This window comes from Micropterus dolomieu, linkage group LG13, assembly GCF_021292245.1.
Source record: "Micropterus dolomieu isolate WLL.071019.BEF.003 ecotype Adirondacks linkage group LG13, ASM2129224v1, whole genome shotgun sequence".
NCBI lineage: Eukaryota > Metazoa > Chordata > Actinopteri > Centrarchiformes > Centrarchidae > Micropterus > Micropterus dolomieu.
In genome coordinates, this window is record NC_060162.1 from 25,385,444 (window position 1) to 25,404,960 (window position 19,517).

General features: G+C 40.2%; 1 protein-coding gene across 2 annotated transcripts in view; it reads left to right on the forward strand.

Moving 5' to 3' along the window:
• Positions 1 to 19,517, forward strand: part of vldlr (very low density lipoprotein receptor) — a 59,971-nt gene that overhangs the window by 19,529 nt on the left and 20,925 nt on the right. For both annotated transcript variants that reach the window (XM_046066675.1, XM_046066676.1), the window contains exons 4-10: positions 8,730 to 8,852; positions 9,996 to 10,201; positions 13,530 to 13,692; positions 14,301 to 14,423; positions 15,221 to 15,343; positions 17,166 to 17,285; positions 19,039 to 19,164. In XM_046066675.1, coding sequence (XP_045922631.1) covers positions 8,730 to 8,852; positions 9,996 to 10,201; positions 13,530 to 13,692; positions 14,301 to 14,423; positions 15,221 to 15,343; positions 17,166 to 17,285; positions 19,039 to 19,164 — 984 coding nt within the window. The remainder of the gene's footprint in view (positions 1 to 8,729; positions 8,853 to 9,995; positions 10,202 to 13,529; positions 13,693 to 14,300; positions 14,424 to 15,220; positions 15,344 to 17,165; positions 17,286 to 19,038; positions 19,165 to 19,517) is intronic.

A 19,517-nucleotide genomic window follows, 5' to 3' on the forward strand; every position in this document is an offset into this window, starting at 1 on the left:
CGGGGGGGGGGGGGGGGGGGGGGGGGGGGGGGGTGTGTAACATTTTTAATCGGTTACTAAAAATTACTGCTTCCCAAGACAAACTTCTTTAGTGACGTCTTGCCTTGTTGAGGGTCATTCATTTCAGTATGCTAAAATATGACTTGACACTAGCTTAAAAGGTAATTTCAGGGCATTTTGAGGTCTATATATTTAACTTAAATATGGTTTATATTGGTTTAAAATTGACAAAATAATTAAAACAATTTATTGCAATGCAGTATCTGAAGGAAGTTTTAGTGTCTTTGCAAGTCAGTTTTCAAACTTCATGTAGTAGGTTTTTTTTTTTTTTTTTTTTTTTTTTTTTTTGAAGGCTGGCATTATTCTATACTTCAGTAAATGCAGTTGTTAGACTCTTTTCAGCCAAGGATTGTAGGATTTTATTGAATCAAAATAAACTGGTAATGAAGGAACATAGGAACACGTCACACAGTGCAACACTGGCTCACTGATGTTTCAGTAGTTTTTGCATAACAGTGGTGTATGGCACAGATGGAAAAGGAGAAAAATAGAATATCAATATTATTTGAAATAATCAAAACGGTGCCTTTTATCTCTCAAACATGGTCCAAGTAATTAACCTCTGAAATTGACATTGCATTGGTATGTGTTTAAAGGCTTTGTAACCCAGTTTTTGTAGATGGTCAGTCGAAGCTCAAGTGACTGCGAGCCCCAGAGCTCAAGTCTTAGTGTTCAGTAAATATGTTGCTTCCTGCATGATTGATTATTATTCCTGCTAGAACTGCCACCTGAGAGAACACTGCTCTACACAGGTCAGCTACTCCTTCTGAGGTTTATTCAGAAGTTTGCAGAGCACATAAAGGCAGATTACAAGGCAGAACATTTAGAACAATAAAGTATGAAACCATGGCTTGTACACACGTGTCCCTCAGGAGGTCACACGGTGTGAGCAGCCTTAATTACTGCAGTCTCTGACTGTAGAGAAGAACACAGGTTCTGGCTGTGCATTAAACGGCAAGGACAAACTGACCTGAAAACAGTGTATCCTACCTATTTAGGCTGCAATTAAAAGGTGTTGCCTGCTGCTGCTTGGGGATGACAAAGATGCAACAGACAGTAAGAGCCTTTACACTGAAGTCATCACACTGAGATTTGTTTCAAATATAAAGTGCATTACAAATTTATTACTACTACACTTTTACTAGTGGACAGGACATAAATGCATACTGTCAGAAATCTCTTTAGCTTTAGATTGGTGCTTTCAACAGACCAGTTCTTTGACCATGTCATTAGACTTCAACCTTGAAACTGTCTACTTCAGGTAAAGACTGTATGTCTTGTTAAATAATTAAAGCTATCCTGCACTGTGCTCTGACTTTGGTTTAGTCAAACATAAAGAAAAATGACTTGTACAGGGTAAATCGGAGGAAGAGCATTAGGTTCAGTTGTCGTATGCGTAGAGCTGAAGTGTTTTTAAAAGACAACAGTTATTTCATTATTTAAAATGCCACACTTCAGCAAATCATCAAGGTCATTTTAAAATTCACACTTCTACAGCAACAAAATTGGTTTGTTTTTTTATTTTTAAATTGCACAATATCTAATCAAAGAATAAACAAGTCTGACTGGTGCCATCTTTAAAGTTTTTCATAGTTGCAGCTGTAGAAATAATTCCGGCAGAAATGAAGGTTTCAAAACCAGCCCTGCTTTATCTCTATGTGGACACATAATCAAACCACACGATGTTATCATTCAGCAAGACACTCCACCACCTGAAGGTGAAATGTGTGGCTATGAATATTTTAAGCTCGCCCTTGTTATCAAAGGGTTCCCGTGTCAGATAAGGGGGGGAAAAAAACAAGTGAAAAGTATCAAAGCACTGCAATGTTTAAAGTTCACACAAAAATGGTTCTAAAGAAGTTACTATTACTTCTATCCCAATAAAATGGATCTGTGTGAAGATGGTACATATACGCAAGCACATTACAGAAGTTCAGTTTTAAATGTATGTTAAATACAGATCACAGTACTACATCACACAAATCAAGTGCAATTTCCAAATTGAAGCAAAACCTGCTCTGAACTGCAACATTACCTTCAATGGTCTAGTACACAGATCTTAAAGGGATAGCTACAATGGTAACAGCCAAAATGTTTATCTTCTGACCCTGCAGTATATGGAGTAGTTAAAATGAGCTCATCAACTGGCTACTCATCAATACTGATACAACAATATGCAAAATGTGCAAAAAGGTATGAAAGAGGATTCTGCATAATGAGTCATTGTAATTGATACTTATTTCCTTAGGTGAAGTTTTCGGTACAGGACTTGGAATGTAGTATATTTGTACTGTAGGTGTACTATACTTAAATTTCTGAATAATACTTTAACCACTGAGGAAAATGTATTGTGAAGAATATTTCCTTGAGGCCGAAAAGGTCTAAGCCATACGGCTGGTTACTCTTCGAGTTTGCTTAGCAACTAGCTGCCGAGTTTGGGTTTGGTTTTTTTAATCAGAGTGCACAGGAGAGACTTCCTGCTGTTTCTAAGTATCTTAAAAGCAGTGAGGTGGAGTCCCCTGTGAGCAGCCCTGTCAAATAAAGTTGTTGTTTAAATGGAACTAAGGAGAGCTGCTGCTCTTTAAATGGTATAACTGTGATGTGAGGTCTCGCCGAGGTGCTCGTTGTAGAGGAGTGATGATTGAAAGTGTTTATACTGAAGTTGCTTTCTAATGAGAATCTCTCATCTGCACTGCCTTCACTCTACCGTTGTAAAGACAAATAGACTTGGCATCTCCTCAGGTACAGAAATCAACCACCAGAAGGTACTTAATCAACCACTTGTTTTCAACCACTGTGCTTCCTGAAATTTTCCTGAATGCTTAAAGCATCTTTTGGAAGTCAACTAAAGATGGAAAGTCTCTATTTTATCCGTGGTACTGTGAGTAAACACTGAACCTCAGGTCTGTTCCCAACTTCAAAACTGCAGTGTACTAGGATGTAATCCGTATCGATGGAGGACACACAAAGGCTCGCTAGAGGGTTGATGAGACGTTTAGCACCTTTTTCCATATCTTGGCAGTAGAAAAGAAGGCAGCTGTTTATCAAACCCATTTCAATAAATGTTTTTACTGTCTGATGGCGCAACAAACTCACATCTATATCACCTAAATGAGTTCACAGCAAAAATATGACTGCTGTTTTGTACAAACTAATCAAAGAAAAGTAATCTCTGCACACGTATACAGAAAGCTGTGTAGGGAGTGTGACTTAAAGAGAACATCCAGCACAAGGTCACTACTCGTTGTAAATATATTAAATGGCTTCAGTACAAAGACCTTTAACACGCACCTTATTTAACAAGTGACACTGAGTACATAACCACAGTTCATCAGGTCAAGTATGTTTATCGCATTCAGTAAAAAAATGAAGGATAATAAGCTATGGGAAGTGTTCTACAAGAATGTGATTTTGGACTATATACTGTAATCATTTGCAACTGATTTGACTTGACGGCTCCATCAAAAGTGCAAAGCAGACCTGATGTGCACTGTTTTGTTAGGTGAGGGCAGACTTTTAAAGTACCCAAATGAGGAAAACTTGTTATATATCTGTACATGAATAACACTGAACACAAAAGAGATCACAATGTCAGATTGTTTTCAAAACCATGCAGCCCTACAGGGACACAATAATAGAAAACTATCTAAGTTAGACCCTCACAATACACATACACCATCTCTTGAAATAGACTAATAGGTCAGCAACACAGTAGAGGTCTCTACAATACCAAATAGGAAAAGTAGAAATGGCTCTTGATCACAAAGCTCCTCTAAATACGGACCATGGATAACCAATAACTCAAAGTAAATCAATGAAGTAATGGACAGTTACGTGATTAAAATCTTTTAGAGTATAACATGTAGTCTTAATTTAGATCCTTTTTATTGTACAAATGATAAAACAGTGTTTTACAAAGCCCAGAGCTGACCGGCATTGTGGTATTTTTGGGAAGGCACCAGCAGGAGTTTTGTGTTCAATCTAACCCAAACTTTTCAGTTAGGGGGAGAGAAAAGGACATAATACAAAAATAATACAACCAATTCTTGAGCATGCCACTGAATATAAAGTAGAACCTGAGAGTTATCCACGCTACATATCAGTGTTTGAAGTAATATTTGGTGGGGGGAGGCAGAGGGGTTTCAGGCGTACGTTATACTCCGGTGTTTTTACAGAGCAGTCCTCTCTGACTTTTGCTAGAGTGTCAACAGCAGGTTGAGTGCACAAACCTGAAAACAATACAACAATAATTCTGTACCTCTGGCAGAAAAGAAAACCATACCACATCTTCAGAGTCGAGGCAAATCCCTCCTGCTCTCTGATGGGGATCCGTGGTGCTCTCTGCCAAAACCTGAGTGCTGCAGTTTGAGGAGCTGAAGTCTCAGAGCACCGTTGGCTGTGTGGTGTTGCCAAGATCTTCCTGAATTTCTCCAGCGTTTAAAGATAAAATAAAGTGGGTAAGAAGCGGCTGGATAAGCCTAGACCATGGAGTGGATAATACACTTGTAGAATGGTCTTTGTATTCAAATGTTTAATATCCCAGCCAATGGACCTTGAGGAGGAATTTGTGATCCTTGAAAACCTCTATTCTCTTTCCTGCCTTCCACCATCTTGATCTGAATGGGGTTGGTGTTTTTTTTTTTTTTTGTTTGTTTTTTTCTTCACCTTTTCAGCCTGTTGATTAGTTGATCATCCTTTGTATGATTCCGCTGGATCTTTTTCCCAATACTACAGAAAGCAATGCTTATTGACTCTATTCACACCTGCAAATATCCTTTAAATTATTGGGCTGTGCTATTATCTGCTGCTCAAACAATAAACTTTAACCTTGGAAAAATACAGAAAGCTTAATCCACAAGCCTCTGCTCAATGAAGTCAACTTCATTTTAAGTATACTCATTCCATTCAATCTAATGTCAGACTGCACTGTGGATAGGTATCCTAGACAGAATTCCACTTTTCCAATGTGTTTCAGATTTTCATTATGTATTTCATCTAATTCCAAGACATTAATTGATGATAGTCAAATTCAGGTGCCAGTTAGGGTTGTATTACTATATTGAACTGTTGCTCCAAGACTGCGAAGGTTGCACTTTTGTAGTTTTCCCAAAACCTGCGGTAGTATTAAAGACACTGATAGACATAAGTGCATTTTTTGTTTGTTATGGTCTCTCCTGAGAACATTTTATAACTTTACCATTTGCAGTTTTTACAGTTATATCTGCTTAAATTGGTCCTCTACACCTTTTTAATCCACATTTTTAAAAATTCTACATTAGAGAAGTTTCCTGCTAAGAACTTAAATGACTGAAAGCTGTGCCATTTGCATTTGATCTTTCCCTCTTTAGACTTGGCAACTTCCTGACATGAGGCTGTTCTTGTGTAGATTAAATGGTACTGTGTGCGCGCGTTTCTACTTGGCACTTGGAAAAGTGTGTCTGTCAACTGAAGGTCTTGTACAGCATTACAGTTTATAGTCGTGGGGGGGGGGGGGGTTGTGTTAAGTTCCAGTCATAGCTAGAATGGTGTACGTGCAGGTCAACCCAGCTACTGTAGCTGTTATATCACTGTACTGTTTGACCAGCTGTTACACATGACTTGGCAGCAGGGAATGGAATCTAAAGTGTGTGTGTGTGTGTGTGTCTCTGACAGTTTACGTGTGAAGGACTTGTACTGTGGTTGTGTTTTCCTGAGTCAGTATTAAATTAAGGAAGTGAGCTGTAGTTTCTGTTTACTTAGTCATTGTTAACAAGACAACCAGGATGTCAGTCCTCCCTTAATGCTTAGGTTTCAACCTGGTTTTAAGTTGAAACAGGTCAACACTGTAGCATCCAATTGAAAATCTTTGTCTTCAGTATCAACTTCAATGGGATTCTGAGAGAAATTGACCAAAACTTAAATGTAAAAATGTAATCAGTTAAAATCTTTTATTTTTAAATAAAAAGGTTAACAATTTATAAAATAAACATACTAACAGACTCAAACATGACATGCTGCCTCCTGCTGACAGCCATTTAATAAACTTTATACCATAGACTGTATATAAAAATATTTAGAGTAGCAGATACAAGTTGCCTCTATCCTGATTGACAGGTCGCCATGGTAGCGATATGGCAATCACAAGGTGGTCCCGTCCTAAAGCATGCGCTGCTTTCTGGTTTATTTCCCCCTAGGTCCAACATTTACTAAATGAACATCATGCTGTGTTGAAGACTTGAAGCTAACTCCTTAGACCATAAACTCATTATGAAAGCGTTTACTGAGGTAATAATTCAGCTGAGAAGATTTTCATTTATTTTTTGATTGGGCCAGGCCACTAATATTTGATGCCAAGGACACAGTGCAGTCAGTGTTTTGGTTGACAGTGGATCCACCATCCACTGTCAACCAAAACACTGACTGCACTGTGTCCTTGGCATCAAATATTAAGTTATAATAGTAAGTCTTATTATTTGGATATATTTCATGCATAAATCGGCAAACTCTGACTTTATATACAGTGGGGTGTTTTGTTTTGTGTGTTTTTTTTATTGATGCACTGGGCAGGTATACTTTTGTGAAATGAAAAGGGTTAAACATCTTCATGAGCTAAGCTGGTAGAATGTATCTGTACTGAAACCAAATGGAAACTTTTCATTTGATGGCCAGTCAGTTAAACTACGATATGTGACTTTGGATACATCAAGGAGCATGTATGGAGAATAGATCATTACCTGTTTGATAAACTAGACAGGGTAAGTCTTGTGCTGAGAGAACAATATGAATTGTCATACAGAGTTGTGAATGTAACTGTGCTGGGTACCTAACGCACCAAAGTGGGTTCAGAAATATGGCACCATATTGTCACCTGGCTTATCAACAAACTACATCCTCGTAGTCAATAATTCAGACATCCATAGGAGCCACTTCTAAATTCACCTTCTACTGCTCCACTGAGCAGCTCTTATCACAGCACGGTGTGTTTTTCTCTGCAGCACTACTTGTTATCTCCCACCACAGAGGAAGATCATGGGGATAAGGGGCAAACCAGGTCCTGAAGCTGATATTTTCTGGATACGAGTAGCAGTGTTCCCATGACAGTGTAACTGTAGCTGGGCGGGGGAAGCGTGTATATTTTTATTTCTAGTAGGCTATTTCTAATTTTACCATTTTAATTCTACATCATTCTCTACCTTAAGTGTTTACACACTACTTCAATCTGCTCACCTTGTTTTTCCCTTCAGCCCCCCCCCAGTGTCCGTACTGCAAACACATCGGCTTGCCCCACCTCTTTCTGTCTCTCCCTCCCTGTATGTGTCTGCTGTGCCGACTTTCTCCATCTGCAGTACGTCTTATAAAGTTGCCGAATAGACAATGAACTTGTCTTTTGGAATTTTATTTTTTTTTCACCGACAATTCCGTTTAAGTTCAGTCAGTGTGGTACTGAATGACGTGCGCTGGCGTATTCACTGTTGCTTTACCTGGTCCTTGCTTGTATAGTATCCAGTGTCCGCACTTGTAACATAATACCAGATAACACTGTGGTTTTCTCTGCTTTTCAGTTGAACTTGCGGTGCTTAAATATCAGGAGAAAATATATTTACCCTATTGACTTGAAAGAAATCACAACAGTGTTACATAAAGATTTTTCCAGACCTCAGCTGCTGATGATCCCACAGACTGAATTATGTAACGGCTCTGTTTTCTGGCTGTCTGGACATTAAGAAGTGATAATCCTGACACAATATTTATGTTCACCATGACACCACAGTAAAATGTCTGTCTTATGACTGGTAACTTGTAGCTCAACATGACCATTAATCTGCCAAAAGCTGTTCACCATTTCAACACAGTCCATTTATGCTGTGTCCTTATTGTTGGCCCTGCTGTCATGCGGGTGTGGTGTATAACATATGTGCATTTGACCATTACAGTTTAAAATGACACTCTAGCAGCTGGATAGAGGATTAGTGACCTTTTAAGGGGAGAGCAGAGGTCAGTGGTTACATGGAGGCTCAGACCCTTATCTGGTGTCCAACAAGATGTCTACACTTATCCTATAGAACTTTGCTCTTATATGGATTGGAGCCTTAGTTTGCAGACTCAGACCCTTATATGGTATTTAGCGGATACCAACACATATCCTATATAAGCTGTGTTTGATGTACAGAGAGACAGAGTGGTCATCGGGCTGGGTCACTCTCCAAGCTGCTGCAGAGCTTGTAATTGATGCTGAACTCCTTGATGTAAAACTTTGATGATCAAGAACAGTGTCAAGCGGATTTCTTCTCAACACATCATCGCAGCATTATTGTTCGGACACCACACAGGAAATTCACTCAAGGCAACATGTAGGGCCCCTGCAGCTGTGACAACATACATGATAACACTTGAACATGGTGCTTCATTAAATTTCTTTGTATATTTCTGCATGAGCATCACCAGTTTCAACCCTAAGGTATGTTTCTTAATCACATGTAAACCGAAAATCCCAAACCTGATCTTGTATAGGTAAGAATAAGTAGTGTCTCAAATTTAAATTTCCTTTTCCCCAAAGCACCAGTGATTGGGTTTTCTACACAGAGCTACTCAAATGCACAAAACACTGGTATAAATCAAAGGAAATGGAATCAAAATTAACCAAAACATTGTTGGTGGGGTTTTGTTATTTAATTTTTTCCCCCATGCAGACATGAGGACGTGCCGTGTGAACGAGTTCAGTTGCGGAGCGGGCTCCACTCAGTGTATCCCCATCTTCTGGAAATGTGACGGAGAGAAGGACTGTGATAATGGAGAGGACGAGGTCAACTGTGGTAGGTGGACATCAAAATCCTATGTGTACATGTTTTTTTTTTTTTTTTTTTTTTCTTGCTCTAAATGTATTTAGAAATGCAGCTAAAAACAGGCACTACAAAGCTAAATATAAACATTTAGCTATTATGTACATACAACTAGGTGAAAGAAAACATGCACACATTCACATGGAAGGGATGTAGGGACTAATTACATTTTAGCTGAAAGATGTGATTTGAACCACAGGCAGCATATCTCAATTGTCCATGTTCTATGCATCCACGGCCTACTCTAGGTGTTTCAGAGGACCTGGATGCCAGGCTGAGTTGGATTTTATGCCTAGTTAATATTTATTTATATCCTTGAAGACCTGTGATATGGTTAAGATACTCTTTGACTTCTAGATTTTACGATTATTTCTTGAAATTGCTAATACAGTCAGGCTTTCACACCTACCTCGTTTGGTCCAGACCTTCAGGCTTTTCAGTTTGGTCCGAACCAAAATTGCAGGTGACCATTGTTAGTTTCGTTTCTAGTGTAAAAGCATTTTTTTTTTTTTTTTGGATGGTTCGGACTCTCAGACTATTTACAGGAAGTTTGGCGGTTGACGTGTAAACCGGAAACAAAGAAATGCACGGAGAAATGCATTGAAATAAGGACACAATTATACATCTCCCGTGACGTATCATCTTTTCAGACGGCCACTATAGAAGCACACTGCCACGTACATCTTTGGTTTCTCCTGAAACTGAGGTGCAGAAGGATCGCTTTCTGTCTTCTCCTCCTTTCCTGTGGCAAATATGTACCTTTTTTTTTTTTTATTCATTCTTGTCAAAGACACTGATACGCGGAACTGTTTTTAATAAACCAATTAATGTCAAGTATAGACATAGATAACGAAAGGATGCATGTGTCATGTAAAGTCCTTTAGTGCGGTCGCAGAATTGCAGTGTAAAACCAACACTAACCGAATGTATCAAAACATGAACTTTGGTTCGAACCTTGGTGTGGACTTTCAGGTGTGAAAGCCCCCTTTAAAGTTAGGTTGTAAAATGTCTTGTTAACCTTGTGCTTGATTAAGTAAATCATGTTTTTGGCAACAAAGCTGTTAACCCTCCCACACCTTTCTCACATTCTCTTCCCTTCCTCCTAAATTTCTTCAGGTAACATCACCTGTGCTCCAAACGAGTTCACGTGTGCCAGCGGCCGCTGCATCTCCCGGAACTTTGTGTGCAACGGCGAGGACGACTGTGGCGACGGCTCCGACGAGGTAGAGTGCGCTCCGTCCTCCTGCGGTCCCAGTGAGTTCCAGTGTGGCAGCTCGTGCATCCCGGCAAGCTGGGTGTGCGACGACGATGTCGACTGCCAGGTAGGAGAGAAATACTACAGTGCCACGCACACATACATGCACTGCAATGTCTGGTCCAATTGATCTGGCTGGTGGATCGGGGTCAGGTGCTCTTTAATCCAAAAACCCCGCCTTCCTTTTCCAATGACTGTATTTCTGTCTAAGGTTATACGTGTTTTGGCAGTTAAGCCGGAAAAACACAGATAGTTAAGTTGGAAGGAGCTACTGGGTGCTGCTGCTGCTTCTACCAGTGCTGCCAGTTGCTATAGCAACATAGTCTGTAGATAAAATTTTACAGTCTCTCTCTGGTCAGGATTTTTATCACAATACTTTTATACAGGCAGCATCTCATTTTCTCAGTGTATTGTTTCACACTAATGAACTGACCCGTATGATATTCCAGGGCAAACACATATGCACGTACCCACACACCGGTTCTGCAAGTTCAATTTTCCCAACACCCTGTGGTTGGTGACCTGGCACACATGCACGCTCACACAGACTTTAACACTCCTAACACGTTTTTTCATACACGGTAGAACAAGTTCCACTGAGTCGGCAAGTGGGTGTACCTGTTAATTGGCTGTGTGGTTATCACTGTGACGGCCACGCAGGAAAAAAGAAACTGATGCAAGCGCTCACACCCACAAATATTTAAAACTCTGCGTTCAATGAGAAGGTCATTGTTATTCCCTCTCTGTGCTCTCTCACACCCGGCCAGTCCTGCGTCAGCGTTTAAATAGTTATGGAGCTTCAGGCACACACACAAACACACACACACACACACATTCTCACACTCCATTAATCTGCTCCCACATGAGTCAGTGACTTTCTGAGATGATGAAAGTGTGTGAAACTCATCCTGCTGCTCCTGTTGATCCCATTCTGTCTGATTGCCCAGTTTTAATTCTAATTGAAGTGGTAATCATCTGTGAGATCTGAGTCCTAAAAGCTCTCTGCAGTGTCATGTCTGTGCTGCACATCCCCCAGATCACCTGTCTGTCAAATGGGGATGATGTCTTTAAGATGTTCACTCTTCTCTGTAGGTGGCTGGCTGTGCAAAGCCTGGAAAAGTCTTGAAATTATTACAAATCTAGTAATTATAAAGTCCATAGATGGTCTCAATGAAATGTGTTGACACTTTCATACATACACATTTCTACGCTGATGGCACAGCCACTGGGAACAATTTGGGTTTCAGTGTCTGGACACTTTGACATGCAGACCGGGGATCGAACCACTGACCTTCCAGTTTGTGGACTGTGTAGCTCTGTTTGTGGCTTGCCCTGATAAGTCATTCTTGTCGGAGGCCCGGTTTCCCAAATGTCTACAAGGATCACTTAATTCGAGTTGACGAAGTTACATTACAGAACGCTGAAATGCAACTGTGGTGTTTTGTCAGGAGATGCAATGACTTAAAGTGACGGTGAGAAAACTATAGATCGCTATGACGTTATAAGACGCAGACAGTGTATATTTTACAAGCACCGATAGCACAGGTAAAGAATCACTGAACACACCTGGTTTAGAATAAAAATCCATTCATCCATTAACTATACCCGCCTAATAGCCTGAAGTTGGCGGCTATTGTTAAATATGAAGTTATAGCAGTTATTAACCCCCAGTCATGTTGGCTTGAGCTGAATTAAACATCACAGCTGCTGAGAGGGAATTTGGGCTTTAGGGAGGGATGAGAGCCTCAGCTGTAAAGGAAAGGGGTGCGCTGGTCATTTTATCTTGTTTTTATAATTGGTGGAAGCAGTGTGCAAACTGTACTATAGCTGGGGCTGAATGTGAAAATATCAGGTACTGTTTGTCATTATTTTATTATTACTATATGTAGCCATTTTGCTCCAATTAGGCTTGATGCAACAGCTGCGGCAGTCTCTCTACACTGTTTCCACATGACCTTTCTTTTCTCCGTGAGATGGAGGAATTTAGAAAGTTGTGCGGAGAGCCCCCAGCTGTTGTGCATGGATTATGCCTTCATTCATCCAGCCAGATCACGAACTGTTCACAGCGCGCCGTCGTACTACACAACCCATTGGAGGTACCGGAGAGGCAGTGGGGCCTGGTGCTTAGAGAGCCAGGGACAGGAGATCGCACTTCGGACGGCCAGTGATTGTTCCCTCTGACTGGAGGAAGCCAGACTCTCCTGTTTTTATGCAAGACCCATAATGATATATAAATTAATGGCAAAAAAGGATACTGTCAATATTTTAGTTTGTCATATTAAGTGGAGAAGCTGTCCCTGGCTCCTCTGTAGTTTGCACCCTTGGTGGTAGCCAAAGTAATTGAGATTAATTTATTAATTTAATGTTGATGCGCTTTTATATCAACTTATATTTGGGCATGGGGAGTGTCAAGTCTGCTCGAGTCAAAAGGCTCAAGTCTAAGTGATGTCACGAGCCATTAGCGTCAAAGTCGAGTTGCAAGTCCTCCCTGATTTTGTCAAGTTGAGTCAAAAGTTATCATTTCTGTGACTCGAGTCAGACTTGAGTCCATGTCACTTGACTGGTGTCCACACAACTGCTTCCTGCAGCCTGTTGCACCTGCTGTGTGTAAGTTTAAACCTAGTTATAATTTGCATTACTAAAATAAGAGCGTTTGCACCCCGGAGATGAGTTGCAACATAACTCTTAAATAACTAATAAATGGTTACACCTGCAGCAGGTGTAAATCATAAAATGTCACAATTATACTCAGCCGTTTTCTGTCCCACAACATAATTATTCATGAATTACATGTTACAAATGTGGTTACCACAGTTATCCAATACAGACCAAATTTATTGATATATTTCAAAATCGATCTGGCTTACGACAATGTGCTATAATGCCAAGTGGCTCATGCTAGCCATAAAGCTAATGCGCACAGTAACCATGACGCTTGAACTTGTTGATCAGCCACTCACCTTATTAATGACTGTACGTCTAAACTAGTGAGGTTCTGGTAACAATGAGCCTTGGTATGTGTATTTACAGTATATATGTTTATCTTCTGTCACACAAATTTCTCTTCAGTCGGATGGCCATACCAGATCAAAACATCGCACACTTTCTGCATTTAAAATTGTTGTTTCATTCTAACTGGTCTTTAAAAGTCTTCAGTTAAATTGCAGGCTCCCTGCGAGGAAATGGCTACATGATGACAGCGAAGGAAGAGTAAATGGAAAAGCTTTCACAAATTGAATGGTGGCAAGAACACAGTGGATCACTGACACTCTCATTTACATATTATCTTTAATTACCAAAAGCATGTCTTTCCCCATCAAAAGAAAAGAGCGATCTTAATCATAGTTTTCAGGCTTCTTTCTGTCTGAAACATCTGGTCTCTCCATTCTCTGCAGGACCAGTCAGATGAGTCTCCGTCTCGTTGCGGCCGTCACCCGACGCCGCCGGCCAAATGTTCGTCCAGTGAGATGCAGTGCCGCTCAGGAGAGTGTATTCACAAGAAGTGGAGGTGTGATGGAGACCCCGACTGCAAGGATGGCAGCGACGAAGCAAACTGTCGTATGTACAGAGCAGCAGTCTTCATCACATTAAAAATCAAGGACTTTTAGCATGACCACATACTTTTCATTAGCACAGAGGCCTGATTTGTGATTTTTAAACCGTTCTTTATAATTTGTTTTAGTATATGTTCTTCCATTTAGGGATAATACTTAAGATTGCCAAGATGTGAATTATGTGTGAATGAGCCAGTGATGTTTGACACAAGCAAGTTTCCAGGGCTGTATTGAAGGTGGAATATGAAAGGTTTCATTTAGAAATGTTTGGAATACTTTGAGCTGAAGAAATAAAACAGAACATTTAGAAAAATCTGTAATGTGCTCCACTCTCATACCAATAATTTGACATCAATTACTTGATAATCTGTCTTTGGTATTCCATGTGTCCAGTTATCTCTAAATGGATCCATGCAGTATGAAAGATACAATCATCAATATAATTACAAACTCCCAGAACCCAGACATTGAATTTACAATGACATAAACCAGAGAAGCAAATAACAAATATTAAAAATGCTGTTGATTGAATTTTCTGTCGATCAATTGATGAATTGTTTCAGCACTGCTTTCACGTGTAACTCAATGTTTGTGTGTGTCTGTCCCTGGCAGCTGTGCGCACCTGTGGACCCGATCAGTTCAAATGTGATGATGGAAACTGTATCCTGGGCAGCAGACAGTGTAACGGCCTCAGAGACTGTGCCGACGGATCAGACGAAGTCAGCTGCAAAAACAGTATGTGCTTCCTGCGTGTGCAGCTTTACAATTGACTGTTTTTTAATTATCGTGAGGGCTTTGTCAGGTGAAGAAGTTTTCTTTGGCTGTATGGGTTTGTGTTTAGATTCAACCTGAGGTTCAGAAGCTGCCTTTACGCATTTTCCCGACGTGTCTTTGCAAAGAAAACATCACAATCCGCCTCGGGTTGTCCTAATGCGTTGTTTTGCCTGTGTGCTCATCTAGAAGATAAATGTACAAAACAAAAAAATACTCCCGTCATCTTGTTGCCTTGAGTTTCTTTATCTTTGCTGTAGTAGCATAAAACATGGCTTTGAGAACACAGAGTGATACGTCTGTCAGACTGCTGAAAGAGAGACTGGTGTCACGGTTAAAAACTGAAGTCCTCAGAGAGCTGAATTTTAAAACCAAACTAAAGGATGAGAAGAACCTTGAAGAACTGAGAAGAGCTTCAACTGTCGGTTTATGAAATTTCTCCAAAACTGAATCCATGTTGGCCAAGCTGAGACCTTAATGATGTCGTTCTTAGCTACAGTATCTTGTGTTCTCGCACACTGAAGCCTGCAGATGGTCTGCTGTCTCACTTGCCCAAGTTACAAAGTTGTGAAGCTTTTAATGAATCTGTCAACCATAAAGGACATTTTTAGGAATGCACTTGTTTTCAACAAAGGCAAGTAATTCCTTTTGAGAGAGACTATCGATGCTACTACTCTCGTGTCTTTGCGTTAAAATATTGTATTAAATGGAAAAAGCAAAAGAATTGCGGCCATATGATGTAAAATAATTTGTCTCCACAGTGACTCAGTGTAACGGGCCAGAGAAGTTCAAGTGTCGCAGCGGGGAGTGTATCGAGATGAGCAAAGTGTGCAACAAGGCCCGAGACTGTCCCGACTGGAGCGACGAACCAATCAAGGAATGCAGTAAGTAAAAAGGGAATAAAGTCTAGCTAGTGCTTATTTGTCCATGAGAACAAGGAGACGACTCTAGAGAGATTGGTCTAGTCTGTTTGAAGTAGACAAAATTCACTTATATTTAGCTGTTTTTGTAGATATTGTTATATTCAGTTTATGTGGAAAATGCGCTAATGTTGGCTGTTTTGTGGCTATATTCTAAGCGCAATACCGTATTGGTGTTGATTTATAACACAGCCCCCCCCTTTTTTCCTGCTATGTGCTGGAACTATTCTTTGGCAAGCACAAACTCTGTGCAGCTTCCTGGAGTCTTGCAGTCACAGTGCTGTTGCCAGGTTTAGTACCGCTGTGCCTGACATCCCAACTGGTGGCTGTTTTCTGAGCACAGTAAATTAATTAGGATATTCACTCGCGCCAGTATAAATGAGGAAATAACTGAAGGGCTGCAGAGTTGTTTGAAGTTGTCATCTACAACTTCAGTTGCCTCCCAAATGAATGGCAGAACACGAAGATAATTCAGAATGTGAATGTTTTTTTCTTTTTTGTATATTTATATTACATTTTGCATATTTGCACTAGAATCTGTGTAAACATGAATAATCTTTGAGCTGTGATCCAGCCCGCAGTGTGTTTGTCTTGTAGCTCAGCTGGCAGGTCTAAATGTCAGCGACACAAAACTGTTTGAAGTAGAAATATTTGAACTTGAGTTTCCAGGAGACAAATTGCTTTTCACTAAGTTCAGATGTCTTTTGCTGTGGGCTGGAAAGTGTCCACAGCTGAGAGAAGAGCGTTTTTAAATTGGGCAAAACCAGTAAAACTACATGACATGTGGATTTTTACGTAAATCCTACCTCATGCAGCTTTAATGCATCCCGCAGTTGAGCGTGAGAGCGAATAGTGCTTCTAAATAATTCTCTTTGACGGATCAAAGAACTCTGCCAGAAGTGATCATGCTTTCTACAATACTAAACCAGAATACTAAACATTTTGAGTCTGAATTGTGTCACAGAAAGAGATTGGCATATGATATAAATGATCAATATAATGAACGACAACACTGCCTGATTTGTTGAATTTGAGAGAAGGGAACTTCTTTTCAGTTTTAATTTGAGTAGAAGTTTTTAGTATGTGGTACAGAGTGAAACACTACATCTTTGTAAATTTTCCAATAAATCAAAGAACTCGCTGCCAACTTGTCAAAAGTGAAAGGTCTTTACTTGTTTAACACTAAACTGTATGTATGTTATAACAATATGCAAGAGAATCATTATTTTAACAGATTGCACTATGAGAAACATTGCAGCTCCTATATGTATTGCAGTGATTCTGATGAGTTCAGTGCCTGAGCTACATTATTTGCCGTCCTCAAAGTGCAGATTCAAGCTGACTTTTTTTGTTGTACATGCATACCAGGGGCAGATGTCTTACTTATGGTCATGAGCTTTTTATAATGACGAATGAGATCACTTATATGGCCGAAAAGAGTTTCCTGTCACAGCGTGTATGGGCTCATTCTCAGCGAGCTCAGATATTTGGAGGCTAACAGCAAGCTAACTTTCATCAACACAAAATGGAGTAAACTGGTTGCTAGTGCTATCTTAACAACACTGAATAATATCGTGGTCATGTCACTCTGTGGGTTGTTGACACTTTTGGTGACTACTAACATGGTGAAACAAACACTGTTGCATTGAATAGCTTTTAACGGACAGTGAGTGGATCAGGGTTACTATTTAAAATGGCATCTACAAGTTGAGTCTTGCTTTCACTTTTTTTTTTTTTTTTAAATGTATAGCTACAACAAAGCCCCGTCTCCCTTCTTGTGCTTCAGATCTAAACGAGTGTCTCCTGAACAACGGCGGCTGCTCTCACATCTGCAAAGACATGGTGATTGGCTTTGAGTGTGACTGCACTCCTGGACTTCAGCTCATAGATCACAAGACCTGCGGAGGTAGGTGACCTTGACATTAGAACCATTTCTGATCACATGTTATGTTGCTGTAAATATTTGCACTGGCAAATCATTTCTTTAAAAATATTTTGTAAAAAACACGACATCATTTTCCTAGGTAGCGTTGTTTTTAAGGTAGCATCAATCATCGACCTGACCGATGGATGAAGCCGTTTTCAGGCATCATTTTGGGACAACTGAATATGGACCTGAGGATGGTCAGTCCCAGTCCGAATAGCCCCAATCCAAAACAGTGTCCACATAGACGGACCAGAGAGCACTGGCAGCAGCAGGATGCTCTGTCAGTTAAAGAGCAGCAGTACATATAATTTTTTCTTCACTTCGCATTTCACTTTCCATTTGCATCAAAAAAAGCATTTATCCCCCTGCTGTTGAAGAAGCACCACATGTTCAGAGCTGATGGAGAGTCCACTTGGTTCTGTTTGAGTACTTATTGACTCAGCCAGCAAAAGAACAGGAACCATACCCAATTAAACTGAATATAATTGGGTGCTCTGGTCTTGCCTCAGTTAGTAGGAACTGAGCAGACCCATGAAGACTTCAGCTTCAGGTTTTGACAATTATGACGAGTCTGCAGAAACGAAAAGGGGAAATGTGGGCACCGAAATCCGACTTGGCAGCAGATACAGAAAAATGTCCATACATCAGTCATACTTCACGGTTTGCTCAGATGCATAGGAAATAATTTTGACTTTGATAATTGCATGTGATTTAGTGAAGCCAGCTTAGTACGTTTAGCTGAACACTGGCAAAATTCCCACACATTTAAGATTGTGATGCCATTATATATTTTGTTTGCTTTCCAGGAAAGAAAACACCAACTCATTGTTGTTCACTGACATGCTTTTGTTTCCTGGCAGCAATAAACCCCGATTGTTTTAAAAGTAGATCAGACAGAACCGTTGGCTCTTGTAGCCCTCAAAATTAATCCTAAATCAGAGTGTCCTTGGCAAGTTGTTTTTGTTGTTTTTTTTCGGCATGGTTCAAAAAGAAAACATTAAGACTGGAGAGACTGTCAGGCTGAAGAAGTGTTAGTATTTTTGTCTTTGTTAGAAATCACTAATCCACTAATCCAATAGGCTGGGTCAGACATACTGAATGCTGGTGTTGTGACTTACAACTGGAACATGTTCTTACTGTGCACTTCTGGCCTTTTGAAGGGTTCAGTGTGTAACGTGATTGGTTGTGTTATTTATTTTTTCGATGTTCAGCAGGCACTGATCCGACAGTTTTGTTATTGAGCCAATCTTTGCCTGAAACGTGGCTATGGATATTGGGAAATGTGCATAATCCCATCTGGAATGAACCCCACTGGTTGCACAGAGGCGCTTAATCTACTCCCAAGAGTAAATTAACCACTAAACTCCTGAAAACATTTGTATATTTACTTTTCATTCTGATGAGAGCAGCTTTTTGCTAAAGAGCGTTCTGGCAAAACATCAACAGCAATTATGGTTGGGTTTAATCATTTTGTGAATCCCAAGCATCAGTGTACGCAAAAGGAATCAAGGGAATGTCTTGGAAAAGCAATTGTTTTCAAAAAAAGCAAACTATAATTTCATTAAAACAGTGTAGACAGGTTTTCAGTCGTTTTTGTTTGTATTAGAGCTGTGTGCAAAGTCTGACTACCCAAATTGAAGCTTTCAGCAGACTTGATTAATTAAACAGCTGCATTTCCTCTGTTTTCTCTTCCTCATTCCTCCCTTGTCTCTTGGCTTCCCTCTGTGTGCAGACATCAATGAGTGTCTGAACCCCGGCATCTGCAGTCAGATCTGCATCAACCTGAAGGGAGGGTACAAGTGCGAATGCCACAACGGCTACCAGATGGATCCAACCACCGGTGTCTGCAAGGCTGTTGGTGAGTCAACAGCTGGAAATACAGACTAAAACACAACAGCCACTCACCACGGTGAACTATGACACCAAATTGTTTTCCTTTTTTAGCTCAGGCTTTTATACTTCTGCTCAAAACTCTCAAACTAGAGTAGAATTATATGGTTATATTTCTTTAATTCAGAGGCACTGCAGCGCACCACTCCTCACCAGACTCCTGTCTGTCTGAAAGAGGTGCTGATTCAACTGCATGGTCACAGGGCTATATTAGTTACCAGTTCAGTAACCTCCCCTGTCTGAAACTAAAGCAGTCGGAGTGTATAACGCAGCCTTCCAGTCATGAACAAGTCCTGGAAAATTATGGGTCATCGTACTTTA